Below are 25,693 nucleotides of genomic sequence, written 5' to 3'. Positions count from 1 at the left end.
AGGAATATTTTGGATGGAGACCTATGGAATGTAATTCTATGAAATGTTCTAATAAAGAAGAAATAACTTTTCTCAGCTTAATTTTCTTAATTTGGAAAAGGACACGGTCCAATCAGGAGATCTCTAAAAATATGATTCTATCATTCTTTAAATTGAATTATGGTTAAAACATGAACATTCTAGAAACTTCATTTAAATCAGGATTTCATTTACTTCTGATGTTATTCCATTTAAGCCTTCCATCTTGGCTTCTTCCTACTCCTAACCATAGCCCAGTGCCTGGCACATCATAGACACAGTTTCTCTTAATAGATTGAATGAATGAATGAAACGGAAACGTTCAAAGAAGATTCTGGGACTCACATTCTTTCCTGGCTTCCTCCGGAGAACAGGAATGGGTGTCAGGAAAGGCAAAAGGCTTGCTGCAGGCTCGACTGGTTGATAAAAGTTTGGCTGGACCACCAACACATAAATGCCTATCAGAACTTTCTGAAATTCACCAAGAAGGTTGAACTCCTAAAAGGAGATGCTCTTTGGTTTTCCAAGTTTGAATTCTGTACAGTATATGTAACATACACACAGTTTTCATTTTTCCACCTGGGCCGTTTCTTCTGACCAGTAAGAGTTGATGGCAGACCGTGAGGTTGATACAACCTACCTGGGCTGTGTCCCTGTTGGCATCAGGCAGTGCCATGACCATGAGGTGTAAGGCTTGAAACTGTACTCGGATGTGAGGTCCTCCTGACAAGAGAACAGAAACAAGCACCACGTGTTGAATAACACTAATGCATCCTGACAGCATCTCTTGCTAACTAACACCTGGGGGCACAGGAGGGGCCTGACAGCTTTCAGTGGGAAAGACTCGGATTTCGTGACCAAGAACGTGTGTCTGTTCACTTGGACAGGAGATGGGCTCTATCAACTCCCTTTTAGCATCCCAGAATGCCAGTGCTGGGGCAGGTGGCCAATGAGACCCTCAAAATAATTCTGGATCAGTGCGACACTTCCCTTTTCAAAGCACTTGCACACACCTTGCTTTTACTTTGATGCTATGAACAGTTGGCTTAAAGCTCGATTCAAGAGAAAAGAAATCTTATTTCCACATAATGAGGCAGCCAGGCACAATTATTAGGAACACAGATTCTAGAATCAGATTCAAACTCTGCATCGACTACTAAGTCCCTGAGTGACCTTGGGCAAGCTATTCAACCCCTATGCTTCTATCTTATCACCTGTAAAATGGGGATTGTCATCATTCCTACCTCACTGGGCCCTTACCAAGGTTAAATGAGTTAATGCGTAGTGTTTACATCAGTGCCTGCACTTAGTTACCTCTGTAGGTGTCATTATGATCAGTGACACTGACTTCAGATCTTAAAGGGATGTGGATGGAAAGTGAAGTGAAAGTTGCTCAGATGTGTCTGACTCTTTGCGAACCCATGGACTATACAGCCCACGGAATTCTCCAGGCCAGAATACTGGAGTGGGTAGTCTTTCCCTTCTCCAGGGGATCTTCCCAACCCAGGGATTGAACCCAGGTCTCCCGCATTGAGGGCTGATTCTTTACCAGCTGAGCCACAATGGAAGGTGACCACAGCTGGATCTCTGGAGACTGACTATTTTATTCCTCGGCAGTGACAGAAGGTGTCACCAGAGGGTTGGCATCCTACTCCTGTGTGCTCTCAATACTGGCTCTTTCCCCGTTTTGGGGAAAGGATTTCAGGAAAATCCATCCAACAACGGGATAATCCACAGCTGGCTGAGCTGAAAATGGAGGGTGAGCTGGAGCATCCGGCTTTGCCCGGTTCTCTCTGTTTTCTCCCCAAAGTGGTCTCTTGGTGGGGAGGCCCTGGAGGGAAGCGTGCAGTTCTGTAATCCCTGGGGAGCTCTCAAGTTGCAGGAAAATCTATCAATTTACGGCTCAGTGGATAAAGGCAGTCGGCGGCCTACAGTTACTTGGCTTTTCAGTAGTGGAAACACTCTTGTGACAAGTTCCTAGGTCACAGGAGGTCATGGGCACCCAAGTTAGGAGTGGATGACTGATGTGAGTAACCACGAAATGAAGGAACAGTTGGCAGGAGTATTTATAGGCTCATGTCATATTGCCCAGCAAATCCTCATGTGGATTTTTAAAAATTTATGTCAGATTTGTAAACAAAAATGACACAGGTCCAGGTTGTTTTTAAAAATGGCTAATGCATGCTGACGTGAGTTTGTCTGAATCACAGGCACCATCGGGAGCATGTCTCAGTATAAATGTTTGGGGACAGAGAAGACATGATTTTAATACATATCTTGCAGGCTATGGACTGTCTATAATTTTCTAATGCAACCCAGAAAACCTCTGGGGGAAAACAATAGATGCAGATGCAGGCTCTGTATTTCCATCAATTCCAGATAAATTACGAAATCCCCTTTAAGATTAAAAATCTAAACTGGCAAATAATCCATTTTAATTTCCCTTAGGAAAGCTGGCCCTCCACTGTTTTGTGGTTAACCGTTTTGCAGTTAATTCATTTATGGCATCCTAGTTGAGTCTTTTTTTCCCCCCTGCCCTGGGGTCATTATTTTCCCAGAAAGTTATTAAAGTTTTCATGAAAGTATCTAAGGTTTGATTGATCAATTATTAGTCTTCTAATTTTATGGGCAATTTTTGGACCAAGTTTGAAAAGAGAAATTACAAAGTGGAAAAGACTATATTTTAGAGTAAAACTAGGGGTGGCTTAAACACACAGATGTCTATTGTTTTTCCCTTCAGACATCTCATTAAAACTAGAGCTTACCCCAGGTGGGAAAAAGGCCATTTTCCCTGCTGGTCACAGCCCAGAACTCTGGGTTTCCTGCAGGGTTGGCTGGTATCAAATTAATCACTGCGATCCAGTATTTTCCACTTTCAAAGTCACACAGAGAAACCTGGACCCTCCTGTGAACCCTCTCAGGATCTTTTCCAGATTCTCTCCCTTCCCTGAAGCACGCTGGCTTCAACATCTGAATAGAAGTATGAAGAAAAACTATATATGATTTCCTTCTTAAACATGATTCTCTGAACAGGTCTTACATGGGAGATTGATTCCTTCTTGTATAATTTCTTGAGACCAAAAGAAAAAAAAACAACAAAACTAGAACAAAAAATCCCTCTGTGGCACCATTTGTGTTGATGAACTGTTTAGTATATAAGCTGCAGATCAAGGTGAAGCTAAGACTTCTGCAGCCCATTTTCCAGGACAGCAAACTTTACAGAAGCTCCTGTGTTTCTGACTTACAAATAAAGAGGTTCTGCTTCTGCCATGGCTGAGTAAGCTCCTTGCCAATCAACTCTCCTTACGATAACTATAAACTCTGGGCAAAGTACAAAAAAGCAGCCACACAAGGCAGTGGAGAATGAACAAAAGCAGGGAGATTCAGGATAGGACTGGACACTTAGAATTAGGGAACAGCGCAGGGAGACTGTCCAATTGCCTGGCTATTAGTCTGAAGTCAGGCCATAGAGAGCACGGCATGAGGTGGCTAAAATCCCGAAAGAAAGCCCCAGTCTTTCTGGCCTGAACAATGAGAGGGCGGGGTTCAGGATGACCACAGACACTGGGGAGTATTGGGGAATCCCAGAAAGGTCAAGAGGTAGAAGGCCCTGATTCTGGTTTAAAATCCACCCAAATCTTGGCTCACCCCATAAATCATGCATGTGTGGAGTAGCACAGGTAAGGATTAAATAACAAACTGTCTGCTCAAATACAAACAAAAAGCAAAACCAACCCCAAAACCCCACTCTCTGGAGAAATATTAGAGTACAGGCTCTCCAAAAAAAAAAAAAAAAAGCCACCATGTTACAGATACAGTTTAAAGTTACTTGACATAAACAATGGTCCATTTTCAAGAGAAGAGACAATCAACAGAGACCAATCCTCAGATGACTCAGACGTTAAACCTAGTTATGAAGTAGCTATCATACTGATAGAATCAGTTATAAAGTAGTTATCATATTGATAACTATGCTCAAGGATATGAAAGAAAATCTACTTATAATGAATGAAAAGATAGGCAAGGTCAGTAAATAGAAAATAGGTATAAAGTAGTCACTGGAAATTCTAGAACTGGGAATATATTGGGTTGGTCAAAAACTTTGTTCAGATTTTCCCCATAACGTGTTATGGAAAAAACCTGAACTCACTTTTTGGCCAACTCAATACAATCTCTGAAATTAAAAAAAAAAAAAAAAAAGAAAGAAGAAAGAATAAGAGAAATAGTTCTCTCTTTCTGTCGTAAAACAAAAATGCTATGTCTTGCAAAGAACAGAGATACTGGTCACAGTATGTCAATTAAAGCTTAGAAAAGACTCTAATCATAGTCTCTTCTCTGAAGACGTAAAGGATTGTTTTATGAATCTGGTTTAGTTAAACATTTTAAAGATTGAGAACCAACTAATTTTCAGGATGAGTTTTGTCAAAAAACTTAGGATGGTGTTATTATTTTCTTTCATTGTGGTTTTAAGGATTTGATGGTTCTGGCCAACCCGCAGAAGGTTGTAAACTGGCAGATATCGATAATACTTGTTACACTGATATAGTGTTTCAAAATTTCAATTTTTGGCTCACATTTTCAAATTATTAATAAGACTTTTCATCATTAAATCCTGGATTTTGGCTTTCACTCCTGCATGGTAACCTCTTCTAGAACTGAGCAGTGGCCAACCCCTTTATATGGATATATTTTCTCAATCTGGCCACAGTCTCTTTCTGTCCATACAGAACCACCATTTACTTAGCATGCTTATACATATGTAGGCTGTGAACCCTGAATTCCTCAGTTAGTAGTCAAAGCCCACACTATGTAACCCCTTTCCACTTTTTAAAATTTCTCTCATCACGCCTCCTTGAATATTCAACCCTTAGCATGAAATTCCTTTCTTACTGCCAAATATAACACATGCTGTCCAGTTTCTATACGTTTTTATCCAAGTACCTCAGCTAAGGGCTTCCCAGGTGGTGTTAATGGTAAAGAACCCACTTGCCAATGCAGGAGACCTAAGAGACACAGGTTCAGATCCCTGGGTCAGGAAGATCCTCTAGAGGAGGGCACAGCAACTCACTCTAGGATTTTTGTCTGGAAAATTTCATGGACAGAGGAGCCTGTTGGGCTACAGTCCATGGGGTTGCAATGGGGTCGCAAAGAGTTGGACACAACTGAAGCAACTTAGCATGCATGCACACATGCATCTCAGCTAAGGCCCCATCTATGTGACTTCGTAAGTTTCAGAAACTATGCAGTATAGTAATTTTCAGAGATAAAACACTTTCTTGTTTCATGCTACCTCATCAGATCCAGGACGTTGGATTTAAAGAAGGGAGAGATCTTATATTTTTTGAAGGACTATTATATACCAGGCACTATCTTAGATGTCTTCATTCAATATTCACAACAACCCTGACAAGTAGTTATTATCAGTAATTCACAGGGGCAGCCATAAAGCTCAGAAAGGCTGACTGCATGGTTAACAGATGTTTGAGCAGGAATTCATATCTCAAGACCTTGATTCTTCTGCAACCCTCTCTGCCTTTTAATGATTATGAAAAATGACAAAGTGAAAGTATTAGTCACTCAGTCATGTCCAACTCTTTGCAATCCCAGGGACTGTAGCCCACCAGGCTCCTCTGTCCATGAAATTCTCCAGGGAAGAATACTGGAGAGGGTGGCCATTCCCTTCTTCAGGGGATCCTCCTGACCCAGGGATCAAATCAGGGTCTCCTGCCTTGCAGGCAGATTCTTTATCATCTGAGCCACCATTATAAAACCCTCTAAATCCTAATGACCAGACTTTAAATATAAACATGCAAAGAGATGACAGTTTACCATCAAACTCAATACTTCCAAGCATTACCAGGAAACAGCAAATGTATACACTTATGATTACATCTGACTATGCATCTTTATTCTGCTCTGTGCCACTTCATTGACCTTGTATCTTATCCATTCACATGTAACTTCTTCCACCTACTTTCCATTAGAGTGATGAAGGCAGGTATATATTCCACGGGAAAGAGAGAGGTCGGCAATTCTCTGAAAAAGGCTTTCAGCATAACTGCAGCTTCTCTATGGCACATTTTCTCCCACTTAAACTTGTCAGCATTAAACCTGGCATCCAGTTCTTCACGGTATTGCTGAAAATCAAGGAAAACAGTGAGTTTACTACCTGATTTCCCTCTTCCCCTTTAAAAACTGTCATTACACAAACTATTTTTGTAATTAGATTGAAATGCCAGTATCTACTAAGCTCTTCTTTTTCAACACGATTGAAGAACTGAAATAGCTGTTTCTGAATGTATTTTTAAAAAAACATTCTCTAAAATCCTTTTAGAATAATGCAAATCTTAATTTGCCATCTGTACAAATACAAAAGTTCTTTACTCAGATCACAGCTTCATTTATATCCTTTTGGCAGAATACTGTCTATCCCCACATGATAAATGCACTGCTAGATTTTGACAAAGTCTCTATTTCCTTTTCTCCCCCCAATGATTCCTTCCTTCTGCCACCTCATCTTGTATTAATATTTCTAAATTCAATGAAGGATGTATGCCTCTTGGCTGGTTTACATACAGAATGAAAACTAACCCAGCAAAAGGAACTCTGACCTCACTGCAACATGCATACCCATGACATCTTCCTGGAGCAAATACAGAAGTTTTATGCCAAGACGGACACATGTCTTCCACATGCCTGTGTGCTTGCCCAGTGCTTCGTAAGGTTTGGAACACTTTGTTAATACTTTTTTAAAGAATCACTAAATGTCCTTACGTTGATTTGGGTTATCCATTTTAGATTATTAACTCATTTGATGGCCGGTACCCTCCCCCAACTCCGGCATTCTACTGCTCCCTGAACTACAGAGTTTACCAATAACACCAGGCAACTATAGTCAATTCTCCAACTGACAATAACTGCTTCAAAAAGGATACTTTAAAAAAAAAAACTGTGAAAAATCCTTAAGGCCTTTGCTTTATTCTCACGAGAAGCCTAAGTCTTCCAGCCTTGAACGTGCAAAAGAAGCTAGAGGACGACAAGGTGAGATTTATCTTCTCTGATGGCTGGGTGGAAAAGTGATCTGGGGGTGGGGTGGGTGAGGGCTCAGCACTGATGGGGATCAGGCTGGGGAAATGGAAAGCAGCCATTGGCATTTCTGGTGACGGATAATCGACGACTAACCTGGGTGTGCAGTTGCAGGACAGAAAGAAGAGGCGGCATTTAAGAAACACCCAGGAAGGAAAATTCTCAAGAAGTGGCGATGGGTTGAATGTGAGACTCAGAGGGAGAAATAAAAGTCCAGGATGGCTCGCAGATTGCGGGCTGGGATAATGGGCAGAAGGCAGTGCTGTTGACAAGAAGCGGAGGGAGAGGAGCCAACGTTTCCCTCTCCCGCTGCCTGTACCACTGCCCTAAAGCCAAGGGGAAACTGGTTTTCAGGAAGCACGGGCAAGAGCAGGATAATTCAGATCCATTTTCACAGACCTGTGCCACAGGAGGCTGGCTGAAACACTGGGTGACTGTCATTGAAACCTACCAGCGCTTCCCTGTCACCTATGGGGAAACATGGCCCCAGGATCAAGGGCAGGCTCTAGGACCGCACTCATTTAAAAATTTTTTTTGTTTTTTACTGTGGTAAAAGTCACAGAATATAAAACACACTATTTTAACCACATTTACCTGTGCAGTTCCGTGGCACTAAGTGTATTCACATCGTTGTGCAACTCTCACCATCATCCATCTCCCTAACATTTCACCTTCCTAAACTGAAACTCTGTCCCCAGTAAACACTACATCTCCCGCTCCCTGCCCCATCTTCCAACCGCCCCTCCTCCAAACCCCAGCATCTACCAAGGTACTTTCTGACTCTAGGAATCTGACTCTTCTAGGTACCTCACGTAAGTGGAATAGAGCAGCATTTGTCTGCACCTACTGTATACTGGAATGCATTTTTAGGGTATAACCACATTCTTTAGGTGTTTAGCCCAGTTCCACAACGGTCTAGTTGAAGGCCTGTGAAGTTTCCCACTGCGTAACAGGGATATTAAAACAACCTCGCAGAGATTGAACTGGATAACACAGACCCCGGGGGCGGGGAGTGCATACAGAGAGCGTTCAGTAAGTGCTGGCTGCATTTACCCTCCCTCGTCTCCGCTACGACCGCTAGTGTTATTCCTACGGGAAACCTGTGTGCATGTGGAGTGCTATTTGGGGAATAATAGCACCTCGTTCTGTCGAGAGGGCCAACAAAAAAGGGAAGGATGCCCTCCCTGAGTTTGGAGCAGAGCACAGCAGAAGCCGTTGCAGAGCTCCACGGTGTCCTAAACAAGGGACCGGGTGGACCAGGGGCTGACTCTTCCTCACCAGAGACGTGTGGATGTTTACACTGTCAATGAGGACACTAGGCAGGGATCAGGAGCCAGGTCCTCGTCTGAGCAAATATCCAACCCGCTTCTCCTCCTGAGGTAATTTTACAAAAATGCAAATAACCCACCTTCAGCCTCAAAAAACCAGTTCAGGGCAGGAAACCAGCAGAACAGGTAACATCCTCACAAAACATTTACAGCAGCCTCTGAATAATTGAAACGAGTCAAAAAAAGAAAGCTGTGCACGTCAAAGCAGTCTGCTTTCTTCCATAAAATATACTCCCTGGTGTTTGGCTCAAATTTCTGTCATTTGTGGAAAAGAAAATTACTGGAAACACCGAGCCATTAAATTGGTTCCAAATGACCCGAGGCCTCACGTCCAGGATGGGCTCAGCGGTTGGTGCCCTGCGAGGCTAATCCCACAGCGTCCCCCAGGGATGCTTCCCTGTGAGTCTAACCAGGCTCTGAAAGTACAACCCACAGTGATACCTGAGGGTTAGAGTCAGCTACTTGGCACGACTTGACGGTAATTATGAGGGAGATTTTTTTTTTTCTTAACTTTCTTTCCCCAAGCACATTTCTAGAAAAAAATAGCCTAACCGATGAAAACATTTTTTTAAGTTTCAAGTTTGAACAAAGGGAAGAAATAAAGACCCCTTGGCTATATCAGGTTGCAATGCCTTTCTAACTGCAATATTCCCTTGTTTCTGTTCACTGACCCGGAGTTCTTCCACACTGGCTTTCCTGGAGCTCAAACCACGAAAACATCTGGAATACATTTTTCGGACGGACAAGAAATGGAATAAATAGGCTGAAACTACATAAAACCTATTAGGGGCCAAAAGGGACTTTTACCTAACGTGGTTTAGGAATGCATGCGTCTATTAGAGCACGTTAAAGGAATTACTGGCCTTTGATAAGTGCTTTTCAATTAAAGATTAGCTAGAGAAAGGCAACGTGTGCTATGATGTTAAACTTCATACACACAAGAAATGATGTGTAATGTTTCCTCCTTTGGATTATTTTCAAAAATAGAATTTTAAATCATATCCATTATGCTCCCACTCTTCCCTACTAATGCGTGTACACACACACGCACACACACACAGAATAAGAGTCAGTAAGAACATGTACAAATACAGCTTCCCTATTATGGAAGGAGGTTTAGAGGGGTGGAGTCTGATTCAGTTTAGGAAATTTGTTCTCCTGACTTCATTTTGGTTTTCTGACTGTACAGATATAACCACAAAGACTTAACCAAAAAGTGATAGCTTTTGTTCTTGGATTTAGGACACATTTATTTAGAAGTATATGTAAAAACTGTTCCTGTGAGAACCTGAAACAAAAACCAGATCCCATTTAGCAAGTATTAACCTTAAGGAGCCATTAGGAATTTTCCTGCCTTCTAAGTGAACCTGTGCCAGGATTTAGTAATCTCTACTTCCAAGGAAGTCACGGGTCCCGGAGACATGCAGTGACAAAGTGTGGACCACCACTCAGGTCTCCCTTCAAAACAGAACTGGCTGTCCATCTGCAAACACTCCAGGCGGTTGACTCCCCAGCTGCTGGCACCTTCTGCTCAGCCTCAGGCCCTTCCCCGGGGTGAGGGCTGAGAGGGCACAGGCTGATGGTCCCACCTGCACCTGGTCTGAGGCTTGACACCCCCAAGCCCGCCTCCCCCGACCCTCGATCCTTGAGAAGCGAGGTCCCCCTGTAACCCTCTTCTCCTCCTAACTTGGTCCCAGCACCTGCCTTCTGGAGCTTCCAATAGATACAGCCTATTTATTCTCAGTTTCCACCTTGAAAAATATCTCGTCATACTTCTATATAAGACTGAGATTTCTGATACAAATAGAATCTCCCAAAGCATATGCCAAAATGAATAAGGGAAGAGATGCTTTCCCGCCCCTACACAATTCCTTTTAATAGTTCTGAACACAGATAAGCTCCCTTTTCCCTCTCCCTGAGGTTTTTTCCTCAAGGATTCATTATTGATAGCTGCTCATGTCTCCAGGTCCACCCACCAGGGGGTGACCCAGGGCAGAGAGGGACTCTTCATTTGTGCACCGGCAGAGCAAGTGGGATGTCTTGCTGGAAACGGATGAGCAAAGCTTTCCTTTAATTCTTTTCTTTGCTGAACTGAAGACTTAGCCTCCATAGAGAGAGAAGAAAGTAAAGGAATTCCCACCGCACGGTGGTTTTAGATGTAGACACTAACATTACCTTAAATGGAACCGGGTTTCAGAACTGCTGAGGGAGTATTTTAGTGGTTACAGCCATTCCTACAAATTCCTATAAGGATGTCCATTAAAAGGAAAGCCAGAGAATGTTTCTAAGTTTAAAACAACTGACAATAGATACCACGGGTCATCTAATACTGGCTCAGTGAATTCTATGATGGAGAGTAACATAAAAAAACTGAAGTGTTTAACCCCCAAAATAATGATGGGACAAGACAAGCGGCAGTTTTTGAGAGTGAATTGATGTGTTCTTTCATTGTTGTTCGCTTTTTATTGTTGTTGTTTTAATTTAAAAGAATGCAAAACTCAGGATCATGGAATAACACTTAGCCATAGGTGCTGAGGAATGCTCTACAGCGCCAAGCGATGGAATCAGAAATGATGACAACACCACACATGATGCCTGTGTGAACTGATCTAGCTTGTTGAGATCTCTAACGAGGAAGAGAGACAATGTTTGGTACCTTGACTTTGGCAGTACATCCTGAAAGTCGAAAGATCCCTTCGGATTCCAGACCCGATTCCTCGACTTTCTCAAAGAACTAGAAAGCAATGATACAAGACAGAAATAAATACCTTCATATGATAATGAGCATTTAAAATAACAACGATGATGAAAACAATACATTACCAAGCATACAGACATGCCGGGTACTTGAATGCCTAGTTAAACATTCACACTCTCCCAGGAGGTCAACACTAGCTTCCGATTGGCAAATGAGGAAATAGAGGCTTAGGGTTCTTTTTCACTTTCCCAGGTCATCCTCAAAAGTGACGGCACCAACTCTGCTCTTAACCACGAAAGCACATTGCCCCTTAAATATTTTAACATCTGATTACTGTATCTTTCTACAGGTCAACCAGTAAGCCAGTTCAGTTGCTCAGTCGTGTCCGACTCTTTGTGACCCTATGGACTGTACCACACCAGGATTCCCTGTCCATCACCAACTCCCAGAGCTTGCTCAAACTCATGTCCATGGAGTCGGCATCACCAACCAGTAAGAAAAGACCCTAAATTACTATCATTAGTTACACTATTCTAGCTAAGACACTGTGCATGCATGCAGGCTCAGTTGTGTCCAACTCTTTCCAACCCCTGTCCATGGAATTTTCCCAGGCAGTAACACTGGAATGGGCTATCATTTCCTTCTCCAGGGGATCTTCCTGACCCAGGGATCGAGCCTGTGTCTCTTGCATCTAACCTGCACTGGCAGGGGGGTTCTTTACCACTGTACCACCAGGGAAGCCCAAGACACTGTAGGGCTTCTCAAAATCTGACCAAGGAATTAGAAATTATAAAGGCTTATCTGTCTCATGGTAATGGTGATGCTTTACTATTAAATAATAATAAACACCACACTGATTGTGCACTTAGGGTGTGTCAGACAACATTCTCAGCACTTTACATATATTAATGCACGTGACCCTCACAATAATTCTATGGTGTCCCCATTTTACAGCTGAAGAGACTGAGGCATGGAAGGGGGTAAAGATTTGCCCATGTTCACGCAGCAAGAGCAGGATTCAGAGTCTCTGCTATCTTCCCTTTGAGAAATGATGATGCCTGGAACTAAGGCAGCTCCTGCAGGTATGAAGAGAAGTTTAAGTGTTTAGGGAAAAGAGACTTCTTCATGAGAAAAGCCTCTACCCCCAGGAGTGGAAGAACAATGCCTCCAGCTGTCTTACAAGAGCACCACTAACCTCAGCAGGACCCAGAGTGAGCCTCTATTGAGGAGTTAGTATGAGACGAACCCAGGCAGTATACTGTGCCCCTTCTGTGTGCTACGCTTCTGTACCTACGTGATAATACAAACATGTGTTGAATCTTCTCAGTCAGATTTTTATGCATTTTCTTTAGACTGCGTCCTTTTCCTTGAGGAAAAAGGGCATAATAATGGTTCAGCGCGAGGACAGAAAGGAAATCTTAGAGTCACCATGGGCTTGCTCCCTTTTGCATCGCTCTCTTGCTGGCTGTGTGTTTTGGGGCATGGTATCTCACCCTATGATGCCTCAGTTGCCTCACCAGTAGAAAGGAGATGACCACACCGACCTCCTGGGGCTCAGTGATGATCAGATGTGACAGGACACAGAGATCACACATGGCCCAGTGAAGGGAGGCGCCCTGTGGATGCACACGCTGGGCGGTCCTTGGCATCCCCTGGACCCCGGTTGCTATCCTCCCTGCTCCTGTGGGCGGCCAGTCACCCGACTGGAGGAGTAGCTCAGTCTGAGGTGCCAGTACCCAAACTGAGGAAGACAGGAAAGGGATGTGGAATTGCTGTTGTGAATAAAGTATGTGTCCTCTGTCAGTATCTTCACATATCATTTAAAAACTGAATTTAAGGAACTTCCCTGAAGGTCCAGTGTTTAAGACTCCGTGCTTCCAACGCAGAGGGTGCAGGTTTGATCCCTGGCCAGGGAACTAAGATCCCACATGCCACAGGGCACAGTCAAAACAAACAAACAAACAAACCCAAAAAACTGAATTTAAAATTCAACAAGATTTATATTTAGGGCTTGGAATTTTACTTGTACCACTGGATATGTCTGTTGAATAAACCAGTATAAACTGTTGGCTAAAAAAGGTGGGGCTTAAAAGCAAATAAGCCATCCGCCAGTGAGGGTCACTGAGACAACTGTATTGTTCAGACATCATTTTCACAACTTCCTAAACCAGAAGTCTTCTTTGTCACAACATATACCTTCCCAGGCACACCGAAAACTCTACCAGAATAAGCTGATTTCTAGACTTTATTTAGCTTTGTCTGGAAAATTAATGTAAACAGTAATACACACACATCGTAAAACACCCAACCTGTGATATATCTCAGCAAATACTTGTATGATTAATAAATGGACTGTTAGTAATTAGTAGTCATCTTTTATCCAGGAGAGACTAATCACATTTGCACACACAAACACATACATACACGCAAATAACATTTTTAAAATATTGGAAGAAATGTAACAGAAGGAAGACATGTGACAGCATCTGTGTCTATCACCTGATGCTTTCTGGCTGGACAATGCAAGACTTCAGAGGTTCTTAGCAAGGCAAACACACCTAGGTGCCTTGGATGTCATGTGAGGGAAGCCAGAAGTCACCAAAGCCAGCGTCCTAAAGGGGCCTTTGTGTCTTTAAATCTAAGAATATTCATCAGTGGGATTATGAATAGCATGCTACAAGCACAGAGATCTATGAACTCCCCAGTTATGTACACCGTACTCACCTTTTGTAACACAAGGGGAACTTTGACCCCAGAGTCTTTCCTTCGGTCATTTTCCAGCAGGACTGTGAGGGGAACTCCAAAAATCCCACTGTCTTCATTGTAAAACAGCAGGGAGAGAGAAAAAGAGTCAGAAAAGCACTGTCTTATTCCCATGTGTCAAAATGTTAGAATCGTAGTAAGTCTTCATACCTCGTCCTTTTACTTTCTCTGTTTTGTTTCTTTTCAGCTGAATTCGAAAGGCGTCAAAAAAGGCTGTCAATTCAATCAGAGAGAGATGGCGGATTTTCTTCATGTCTTCAGCAGACAGATCTTCTGCTTTGGTTAGGCCAAATCTGGTTTTCTGAACAACAAATTTCTAAAATACATATTGAGGATATTTATTTTTTTATGGCAAAGGAAAATTATTATACTTTCATTCAAAAGAGACCTGGACCTTCCAAATCTGTACAGCCTGACATGCTCGCTATTCACAGAAAAAGATATCTGAGGCGGGTGCTGCACCATAGAAGATCATGAATATGACTGTTAGAACCTCTGATGATGAACTACACTAAACCAAATGCAAAACAGTCACCTGAAGCATATTATAATATCATCATCACAACTGTGATGTAAAGAGTGCTACTGAAACTGACTGCACGTGCTTGCTGAGACAATAGCCATATTCTATCTTAAATATCAAATTTAGGTAATTAAAAATATCCTTAAAAAAGCAAAATGCACAGGAAGTGCCAAATAATCCTACTCTCATTTTGAAGACAATGCCATCGCTATATTCTCCATTTCCACGTTTTACTTACAGGTAAAACATAGTCTTCTTTCTTAAAATCTAACTTCTTAAATCTGTTCCTTTTTGGAGCCTGTGTTAGCTTTTCTGAATATGATACTTCAAAGGACAGCTCTTCAGCTTCTACCGGAATGTTTTTTTCCAGATATTCATCATCTAAAGAACAAAGGATGTGGAATATTTATTTATTTATTTATTTATGTTTATTTGTTTTTCATTTATTTTTATTAGTTGGAGGCTAATTACTTTACAACATTGTACTGGGTTTTGTCATACATTGACATGAATCAGCCATGGATTTACATGAAGGATGTGGAATATTTAATATGCCATTTAATTGATCAATACCATTGACTGTAAAATAAACATAAAATATTGATGAGTTAATCCACAAGCATGTTAAAATGTTTACATCCTTGGAAAAGCATCAGACTCACCCAGAATGATCTAGGTCAAACAATTAATGTAGTGTCATCAGACTTTCATACGAACAAGCTTCTACAATCGTTACACGAACTTCTTATTTAATCTGATGTTTTTAATTTTAGATGTTTATGTCTCATGAAAAGCACTGAAGATTATTAGATTATTAGAAAGTCCATAATGAAATGTTTCTATGTACTCTTATAAAATGATGTCTATCCATACACAACACCACTGCTACTGGGGAAGCAAAAACTTAAAGCAGAAGGAGGAAGGGTGGAGGCCCCACAGAAAAGTTCTGCCTACTTTCACTCCTCTTGAGTTTTTATCCCAAACTGTGGGACTATGCCACTTCAGATTTGTTCCAATCCAGTTTGCCCTTCACTGTGAGATTTGTTCAGGTGAATTAATCCTGATTCCTGTGACTCTGGCCTGGTTTTCTGGTCTTGGATGGTGCACATTCCAAAGATGAATGGGTGACAAGTCCTGTTCCCTATACCTGTTTCTCTCAAGTTTGAAATTAAGACAGTAGATTCCTTACCAAAAGCAAGGGAAATCACTTGAGTAATCCTAAATCTGATTTTTGACTGAAGAGTCTGGCTTGCCTTCTTGTTTTATTGCCTGGCAAAATTGTTCTTATGTCATGAAAAGAATTATTTGATGACAAAAAAAAGAACTCATCAGCTTTACCCTCTTCTATATTAACTTGTTGATCAACTCTTTGCAATCTCATGGACTGCAGCCCACCAGGCTCCTCTGTCCATGGGATTTTCCAGCCAGAATACTGGAGTGGGTTGCCATTTCCTCTTCCAGAGGATCTTCCTGACCTGGGGATCGAACCTGCATCTCCTGCATTGGCAGGTAGATGCTTTACCACTGACCTGGGAAGCCCACCCTCTTCTATAAACAATAACTAAAAGAAAGCCAAATAGAACAAAAGGAGCAACAGACAGAAATGACAGAAGACCTAGTTTATCTCAATTAAAAGTTTAGTGGAGAAATTTTTACATCAACAGATCTAAAATTCTAAAAAATAATATTGATTTAGAACACAATAAATGGATACAGTAAGAACTCAGAAAATAACAAGGCAAAGTTATGATTTTCACACATTACACAGAGGCTTGCATTCAAATCAGAGTAATAGTTAATTATTAGATAAGACTCTAACTACTTGTTCCTTTTTTAAAAATATTTATTTGGCTGTGTCGACTCAACGTGTGGCATGCAGGGTCTTTCATCATGGGGTGCGAGTTCAGCAGCTGCGGCATGTGGCATGTGGGATCTTAGTTTCTAGACCAGGGGTCAAACCTGCGTCCACTGCATTGCAAGGTGGATTCTTAACCACTGGACTACCAGGGAAGTCTCAAGACTCTAAATTCTTCAGGCTCTACGGGCAGATTCTTTGGACAGTGGTGATTATACAGGCTGATGTGCCAAATCACTGGACTACTCCAAGTGGCCTTTTACCTCTCAGTGGTACAATTCAAACTGAATAACTACATGGCAGCAAACAGAATGATGTGGAATAATTTATGGTAAATCCATTATCTTCAATTTTTTTTATAATGGTTTTATTAAAATGTAATCCACATGCCCAACAATTACTTATGTGAAGTGCATAGTCAATGATTTTTAACATATTTGCAGCATTGTGCAACCATCGATCAATGTTAGAACATTTCGTCACCTCAATTTATTTGAATTTTGAAGCAAATGTTCAAAGTATGGAGCTCTGTTGTGCCTGAGAGGAGCGTGTATCTTTAGGGGGACTTTTGGGGAACCACAAAACTGTGGCCTAAAGGGGACCTATTTCCTACAAGGAGGATTTGAGATTCCACTCTGAACCCACAGAGAGTACCCAGCTCTCAAGTGGAGGAGCCCCATTAAAAGTTCACCCTGTTACTTCATAAGGAAACATCACAAGCGTCTCTGGTGCTGCATATACCTGAGCATAACTAGAGATTTTTAGAAGGTGTCTACTTCTGGCCTGCTTGATGCTGGTGAGCAGATCCAGGTTACCTATAAAAGAGACCCCAAACCAAAGGCACTACCTGAGTGAGTAGTTTCTCAATGACACAGTAGTCATCAAGGTGGAAGCGATTCTGCTTGCAATGTGACTACTGGGTGTGAAAGGACGGGGTGTTTGGAGGTAGTGGGAGCAGAGGTCCGGGGTGACAGAAATCAGAAAGGCGAGAAAAACACACATACATTTTGCTTCAGAAACCCACTGCTCACTGAACTGAGCATCAGCACAAAAGCAAAAAGACACACAGGCCGAGGCGGCTGTGTCACTCACCACTTGCCACGTTCTGCGCGGACCGTCCAGGGTCTGCCGCGCCGTTGGAATGAACTGGCACGTCTGGAATGGCCTCCAGGATGGACTGTGAACCAAGGGAAGACGAACAGAGAACAGTTCACCAGGAAATGCAGGCTACCCTGCGCTTCCACCTGATTCACGTTGGGCGGCGCATTAGAACCACTTCACCAAAAAGCAAGGATTGATTCCATGAAAGGCTGGCATCTGATTCCCTTTGTTTTCTCACTCAGCTCAGATCTGTACAGCCCACACAGTTTTCTCAAGAGAACTAAGCCAAGGTCAGAATAACCACACCTCTTCAAGTGTTTGCTGGCATATGTTTCCTGACACGTAGGAATGACAACGCTTGCTGTCACATAGTTTGACGATTATTTTATCATTCCGATTTTTTAAAGAATTTTTGATGTAGACCATTTTTAAAGCCTTTACTGAATTTGTTACAACACTGCTTCTGTTTTTATGAGGTTTTTTTGACTGAGAGGCACGTGGGATATCAGTTCCCCGATCAGGGATCGAACTTGCACCCCCTGCATTGGAAGGCAAAGTCTCAACTACTGGACCACCAGGGAAGTCCCTGCAGTTGATATTCTTGATGCAGCTGGTCATACATTTTGGTCATAAACCCTAAGTCATGACATAACTAGATGGTTAATAGAAGGGATCCAGGAGCCAGGCTGCCTGGATTCTAATCCTGGCTCTTTCACTTCACATGACTTCAAGTTACAGAACTCGCTATTAGTCTCCCTGGGCTGTAAAATGAAGACGATAAAAGAACATATTTCAATAAGTTTTTATGAATTTTAAATGACTATAAATCACATGGGACAACATCTGATACACAGTGACTACTGTATGAGGGTTAGCTACTATTAATATACTAATACATTAACTTCTTTGCGACAAAATACAGAGGGATAATGACTACCAGAGGGCTCAGCATGTTTTCTCGTTGTGTCCTCTCCTAACTAATTTGCTATTTTCTGCACTGTGATCCTGCCACACTGCTGCACTCCCCTGCAATGCCATCAGAAGCTGGGTATCTATCTTCGTAGAGTTTGGTGTTACTACTCAGATCGGATGCTGGTGGTGGTTTACTTGCTAAGTCATATCTGACTCTTGCAACCCCAAGGAATATAGCCCATCAGGCTCCTTGAGGTGGGTACTAGTAAACACTTTACACACAAACTCCACCATTTCTACGAATATGAATTTTAATGTGGAAGTTATCAGCCATGAGTACGCTGAGGGTGAAAACTAGCTACTCCATCAAGAATCCTTTATATGCTCTTTATACATAAGCCTGTTCTTTTTTTCCCCAGAACCTGGTGTTGTTTCTTTTATTCTCATATTTATTCAGCAATATGAAGTGAACTGGAGAAGGAAATGGCAACCCACTCCAGTGTTCTTGCCTGGGAAACCCCATGGACAGAGGAGCCTGGTGGGCTCCAGTCCATGGGGTCGCAAGAGTCAGAAAGGACTTAGTGGCTAAACCACCACGACTACAAACTGCAGGAAGGAATCTGGAATGCTGGACTTTGTTTTCTCTTTTCCCCACTTTATGCCAAAGAGATGACATATCTTATTATGTAAACAGAATGCAAATGTATACCCAATTATTTTAACACAGATGCCCAAGTATATATTTGATAGCTCTAAAAACTAACACCACAGAATAAAGATTACCCAACAATGAAATCTTCAAAAACGATGTGGAACACTTTTCAGTGGTTTCTTTAAGGTTTCCTACAGAGCAATACTTCATTAAACTTTGAAATAACTCATCTATAGTAGAGAATGCTCCTGAAAATCGACATTCGTGCAGGGCTTGAAGCTGATGGTTTGGGAAGCTTAAATGACTAAATGTCAATTTCCTGGTCTGTAAAGTGGACAAGTGTCATCTGCTCCTTGGATTTAAGTGGCCTCCAGCCAGTTTACAGTATTGAACAAGGGCCTGCCTATTCTTTGTAATGTAAATGAATCTGGTACTTTCCTGGGGGAAGAAATTTAAATTGTGACCCTTGCTCTTCAGCTACTTATATAATGAGGAGAAGAGAGTAACATTTATGGAACATTATTAAAAGACAGTCCACTGCTAAGAGTGAATTTCTACACTAAAATACAAGTGTTTACTGGAGAGTAATGGAGAGCAAGGAGGTGCCACCCAAAAGGTCTCACTGAAGAGGTTGTTGACCGTGTGCTGGGACTCAAGGAATGATGAAAAGGACTTACAAACGCGGGGAGGTGGGCAAAGCATTCAGGCCAGGCATGGAATGATAAATTCCAGGTATGGGAATCTGAAGCATTTTGGCTTCATGAGAGGATCAACGGACAGCCTGATTTTCCAGGCGTTAAAGCCAGGTAAGAGGTTAAAGCGTCTGCCTGCAATGCAGGAGACCTGGGTTTGATCCCTGGGTCGGGAAGATTCCCTGGAGAAGGAAATGGCAACCCACTACAGTATTCTTGCCTGGAGAATTCCATGGACAGAAGAGCCTCGTGGGCTACAAGTCCATGGGGTCGCAAAGAGTCAGACATGACTGAGCGAGTTCACTTTCAAAGCCAGGTAAATGTGCTCAGACTTAGTCTCGTAAGGGCTAAAACACAGCAGAACAAAACAAACCAAAGAGCATTCTTTTCTTATGTATTAAAGCAGGAGAATGACTTGGTGAAAATGAAGAGAAAGATCTCACTGCCGATAAAGGGACCAGAAGTTTTGAAACACATTGAATGAAAAGGCTCAGTGCTTGGTATTCATGGTTTTGTTTTGTTTTTTATTCATAGTTTTAAAACATCCCTTTACTCATTAAACATATTAGTATTAGAATCTTAAAATTTTTGTCCAGTGATTTTAAAGTATTTCAAACATATATGCCACTCCCACTTAAAACAAACTTCTCTGGCTTGTCCATAATGGATTCTGCCATCTCCCTACTATCCCAGCCATGAGATTTTTCTACTGGGGCCTCAGCTGGTTTAAGAGAGGCAAAGACAAGCAGGCATCAGGGCTCGCCCTGCTGCCCAAATCCTACTGCACTGGAACTGCACAGTCAAGCCTGAGGGATTAGTATTTTAAATCCCAAAATGTAGAAGGTTAGCTCTATCTGCTTGATGGTTTGGTTGGTAAGTCATGTCCGACTCTTGCGATCCCATGAACTGTGGCCTGCCAGGCTCCTCTGTCCATGGGATTCTCCAGGCAAGACTACTGGAGTGGGGTGCTATTTCCTTCTCCAGGAGGATCTTCCCGACCCAGGAATCGAAACCAGGTCTCCTGCATTGCAGGCAAATTCTTTACCAACTTACCTATGTGAGTTCCCTTAAAACTATACTTTGACTATGGCATATTTCCTTCACATTGAAGAATCACCATTCCAAATATTTTTCATGTTAATTACTTAAAGGAGAAATTTATCAACTAATAGATATTCCTCACTGTCCTGACTGATTGCTGGGTTTTTTCTCATGGTGTGAATCTACGTTTTGTAACTTCAGATACTAAAGCTGCCTGTGCTGGAGTCGTTACAGAAAACATGGCTACCATATTCCTCTTCTGCATCTGAGATCAGAATGGAGAAATCTACCTCTTGTAACCGCTTTGTGTCAAATTCCCCAGAGATGAACTGAAATAAGTCACATTCATGGATGAATATGCAATCAATTTGAAATTAAAAAATAACAATTACAACATCTATCCAAATGTGAATTTAAAGGCAATCCGATGACATTGCAAATTAAATACTGAATCACATCTGAAATTATAAACTAAATATTAAAGACAGTGAGTAATAAATTCCAAAAACCATGAGAATAGCCAAAGTATTCAGATTACTTCTTAACCTTAAATGCAAGTAAGAAACTTTAAAAATAAATGAAAGGTCTATAATCTAAGAGACTAGAAAAACTTGTCCAAGTCAACCAGAGAACGAATGAAAAAACTAATTAAGATTAAATAAATTAATATAATTTATGTTATATTAATTTAATATAATAGCAAAAGTAGGCTTAATTAATTAAAAGTAGTGACTTTAAAAAAAAATATCACCCACACAGGCAAGTATTTACATTCTGATTGACATAAAAGACATAAATCTTAGGGAGAAAAAAGGAGTAATAGCCACCTATACAGAAAAATTTTAAATTATGCACCTAAATAAATAAATATATTATATATAACTATATATTTATGTAAACACACACACACACCAACATATACTGAACTGGATGTTTTGCTAGAACAAATATATATTATCAAATTCATACAAGTTGGGATTGAAAGGAATATAACCCCCAGACTCTACCCACTGAAAAATTAATCTAAGCATTATGGCTACAATAATGCCAGGCCTTGGCATAAAACTATACCTAACAGTTTTTACAGATTATATATTTACATCAAAGAATAACAAATTCCTCCGTTTGATCCTTGTAAAGAACACTGCATTGGCATTAATTCATGGAGTCCTCTTTCGAAATGAGATCTAGTCATTCCCCAGTATTTTGATGTGCCTTCTTCCTAATCATTCCAGGTTGGTGGGTCCACGGGCAGCTGTGGTTTCCTTACAATGCCAGCTGAAGTCCATTTCATCCGTTTGAAGAAATTGCTTCTTCTTGCCTTGAACCTGCAATTTTTCCCTGACACACAACTGTCTGGGCAGGTGATGACTTACCATGGAGCCACTCCTGGGAACAGCAAAACTCCATTCTTCATCCTGAGACCCATCTGACAGGGTACTACTGTTGAGAGAAGCACCATCCGGCTAAATGGAGAAATGAGAGCACGGTTCTTATTCAGGCAAATGCTTTCTATCATGTTTGTGTGTGCTCCACCACGTGTACATGTGTAGATACATGTGGCAATATACAAAGCTGTGACTGCGGGGGGTGGGGGGGGACTGCAGCAGCCCCCCAGGGATCGTCACCGTGAGCCACCCGAAGGCCTGGCCTTCTGGCAGACCCTGGCCCTTACAGCAGACCCTGCTATCATCTGCCACAAACTCCATCTTCCTGAACAATATCTTGGTTTTGTTCCAGGGAGCTAGATGTTAAACCAAAGAATTTGATTTCTGGGCTTCTTTGCAGCTAAAAGTGACCATGTGACAAATGTGGTCAATGAGGTACAATTTAAGTGTAATTTTACCAACAGTGTTTACAGAAAAGGCAAGTGTTTTCTGACTGAAAAGAGAAGGGTCAACTGCTACATGCTTCACGGGGTCTCCAGAGAGGATGCTGGATGCCAGATATGGATGGGTCTGTGCTGAGAGCATCACGTGGCTGCCCTGTCAGTCCTGGACCATCCCGCATAATCATCTCGTGAAACAAAGCAACTCCTACTTTCCTATTATATGCAGCCAAACACAAACTTGTCTAATCTTATTATGTTTTTACTATATTCTAAGACTTTTTTTTGCAATGATTAGAATTCAGTAGCAATAATACCAAAATGCTTTTTCATTTATAAACTTTGAAGGAGATTTTTGCTTTAATGTACAGTGGTATTACTGAAATTTAAGACATGACTATTCTTTTCTTTCATTGCAAAATCAAATATACTTGATAACTTATGAAGAGGCATGATGTTTTGTCTTTTAAAAAACTGTCACTCATCTTGATTGACCATATTTTCTGAATTTTCTATAGATGGTATGTGTTATTTTAAAAAATGAACAAAGGGCTCTTTTTTTTCTTCAAAGGAACAAATAAAACACAAGAACTAGCACAAGAAATTTAAGTCACGATAGCAAACTCACCATCATCCAGCTCCCCTCTCACCCCAAATTACTAAAAATGATGGGAAAAAACACAAATTTTTAAAGGAACAGGTTTTTAACAGCACTGGAAACCAGCAAAGAATTCCAGAGCTGATAGACATTTCTAGATGAAAAGCAAACAGAAATCGTTGATAAAACAAAACCTCTAACTGAAAGCAGCATAAAAGAAAATTTTTCAGACAGGGAAGATAAAAACAACATGATGTACAAAGAGTAGGAAAGAGCCGCCGGCAGATAGTCAAGAGTTGTTTACAAACCAGGAATGAAGCAGTCAATCATTCCTTAAAATATAGACAGCCCCTAAATATAATCTGAGGAAAAAAACCCAAATTCACTCTAAATAAAATGAACTAACTGCTTTCGGGTGGGTGGGCTCCTGGTTTGAGTACACTTGACCCTCTGTCTCCACAGGTTTTCCATTGGCAGATTCATCCAGTTCAGATGGATAGGTAACGTTTGAAATATTTGAAAAAACAAAAAACCCAGAAAGCTCCCAAAAGCTAAAACTTGAGTTTTGCACATGCCAGTAACCATTTCTATAGCATGGACATTGTAATAAGTATTACGAGTGATCTAGAGATGGTTTAGGGAAGGTGTGTGTAGGTCATATGCTAGTACCACATCATTTTATATAAGGGATTTGAGCACCCTTGGATTTTGGTATTCTAGGGGGTCCTGGAACCCATCCCCCAGGGATACTGAGGGAGGAGAGGTCTAAGAGAGAGGCAGCTCCGGAGACCACACAAGACATGGAGGGGAAATGGAGAAATGAAATCAGCTTTGCCCTTCATTAGTTTTGCATCTGGGGAGTGTTTACTAACCTACCTGACCCCTATATGCACTTTTATCCCTTTAAAGTTAAGTACACCCCAATCACTCTCAAAAACACACAATCAACAATTTTGGCCTTTTAAAAAAATCAATCTACATGGCTGCAGAGGAAGCATACAGCAATTTCCTACAGTAATCAGTCAAAAATCAATAAAGATTTGCATAATGACTGCAAAGAACTTTACGGACCCAGGGGCTGTGGTCCCCTGCGAGTGTGCTGGCATCTTCTACTTTGTCGAGCACTTTCTGCTCTGTTTCCCTCTGGTGGGTCCTCCTACCCTCTTGCTGTGACGGGATTCTGATAGACAGGGATAGTATGAGGGAGGGTCTAGGAATCTGGACAGGAAGAAACACCCAGGACACACAGTCTTGGGGAGAAGCTCTCCCTGCACTGTAAACCAGGGGACACTTGCTGTCCCTCCCTCCCCACCCCAGGGCCCCCCTGGAGGTGTGCGCTTCCCTCATCAGATGGTCCTCTCACTTGGGCCAGACTCCACTGCCTGTCACTTACTGCTACATGTTCCAGAAACTAGCATGTTCTCCACACAAGATGTTTACATTTGGGAAATAACTGGGAAAAACTACATATCTGTTTCTTAGTTGATACTGAAAATACTGAAAAGAAATGTACATAGTAGTCTTAATTTTCTGTACAAGCTCACCCACAAGGACCAAGCTTTAGTTGACAGCATCCTTGCCTTAAAATACACATGTATTTAGTTTTTTAGTAAAAAAAAAGCTATTTATTCTAATTTATTTTCTCAGGATAACTTGCTTAAAATACACATTTAGATATTAGTTTCTTGTAAAGCAACTATACTCCAATATAAAATTAAATTAAGAAATTAGTTTATGTTGCTGGTGTTTCTGCCTATAGACGCTTTCTCCAAAAGACAGAATTTAGTTATTTTTGATTTATTGAATTATTCCTTGCTGAATTTAAGAGTTAAGGGTGATGGGGCTAAAGGTGGCTTGTTTGCCAACAACCTGAATGATGTTGTGTGTTTAGCAAAGAGAGCTGAGAGTACACATCATTTCTACTGTTACAAATGAATGTTCATGGTGGCATGATTCATAATGGCTCAAAACTACAACCAATCCATATGTCCATCATCAGATGAGGAGACACACCAACAGCAGTGTGTCTACACAATGGGTTATTGTGAGTGATACAGGGACTAAATTTCCAAGGCATGCAACAAGTGGATGAATCTTAAAATTCTTTTGTGTGTAAGAAGCCAGACACAAGAGTGCGTATTAATCCCAACAGGGCTGGCCTCTGGGGAGAAAGAGGACAGTGGGTGGGAAAAGGCCTGAGAGAAACATATAGGGTGTCTAGAATGTTCTCTGTTTTGACTGACTCTGATTACACAGGTAAAAACATTCTCAAAATGAACTGAATTATATACCTAGAATGCAGGCACTTGTTTTAAAATTACATATCAGTAAAAAAGATGCAGAAATAATCCCATTCCTCACAAATAATATAATTATCTTCAAGGGTCTATAGCTGCTATGAATCAAGAACCTACAGCTACCATGATGGGTAAATCACAGAGAAAAAAGTTGTTCTTGGGAAATAAGAATATGTTTGCAGAAATTTACAAAGAGTAAGAGAAGCTAAAAAAGGTAACAGAATCATGACCAAGAAAAAAAATTACTAACCTGGAACATAAAGACGAAGAAATCTGAGCAAAAGAGAGTAACGTGGGAGAA

General features: G+C 41.3%; 1 protein-coding gene across 5 annotated transcripts in view; it reads right to left on the bottom strand.

Annotated features, from left to right (window-relative positions):
* The window catches only part of ARHGAP28 (Rho GTPase activating protein 28), a 134,134-nt gene that overhangs the window by 14,608 nt on the left and 93,833 nt on the right, over positions 1-25,693 (bottom strand). For 3 of the 5 annotated variants that reach the window (XM_043889615.1, XM_043889616.1, XM_043889619.1), the window contains 9 exons: positions 22,046-22,135; positions 17,364-17,448; positions 14,655-14,797; positions 14,044-14,209; positions 13,855-13,946; positions 11,089-11,166; positions 5,993-6,155; positions 659-741; positions 364-516 (listed from right to left, as the gene is read on the bottom strand). In XM_043889615.1, the coding sequence (XP_043745550.1) occupies positions 364-516; positions 659-741; positions 5,993-6,155; positions 11,089-11,166; positions 13,855-13,946; positions 14,044-14,209; positions 14,655-14,797; positions 17,364-17,448; positions 22,046-22,135 (1,053 nt within the window). The remainder of the gene's footprint in view (positions 1-363; positions 517-658; positions 742-5,992; positions 6,156-11,088; positions 11,167-13,854; positions 13,947-14,043; positions 14,210-14,654; positions 14,798-17,363; positions 17,449-22,045; positions 22,136-25,693) is intronic. The other 2 variants (XM_043889617.1, XM_043889620.1) reach the window with 1 other exon arrangement.

This window comes from Cervus elaphus, chromosome 27 (genome assembly GCF_910594005.1).
Source record: "Cervus elaphus chromosome 27, mCerEla1.1, whole genome shotgun sequence".
Lineage (NCBI taxonomy): Eukaryota > Metazoa > Chordata > Mammalia > Artiodactyla > Cervidae > Cervus > Cervus elaphus.
This window is presented reverse-complemented; position numbering and strand designations above follow the sequence as displayed.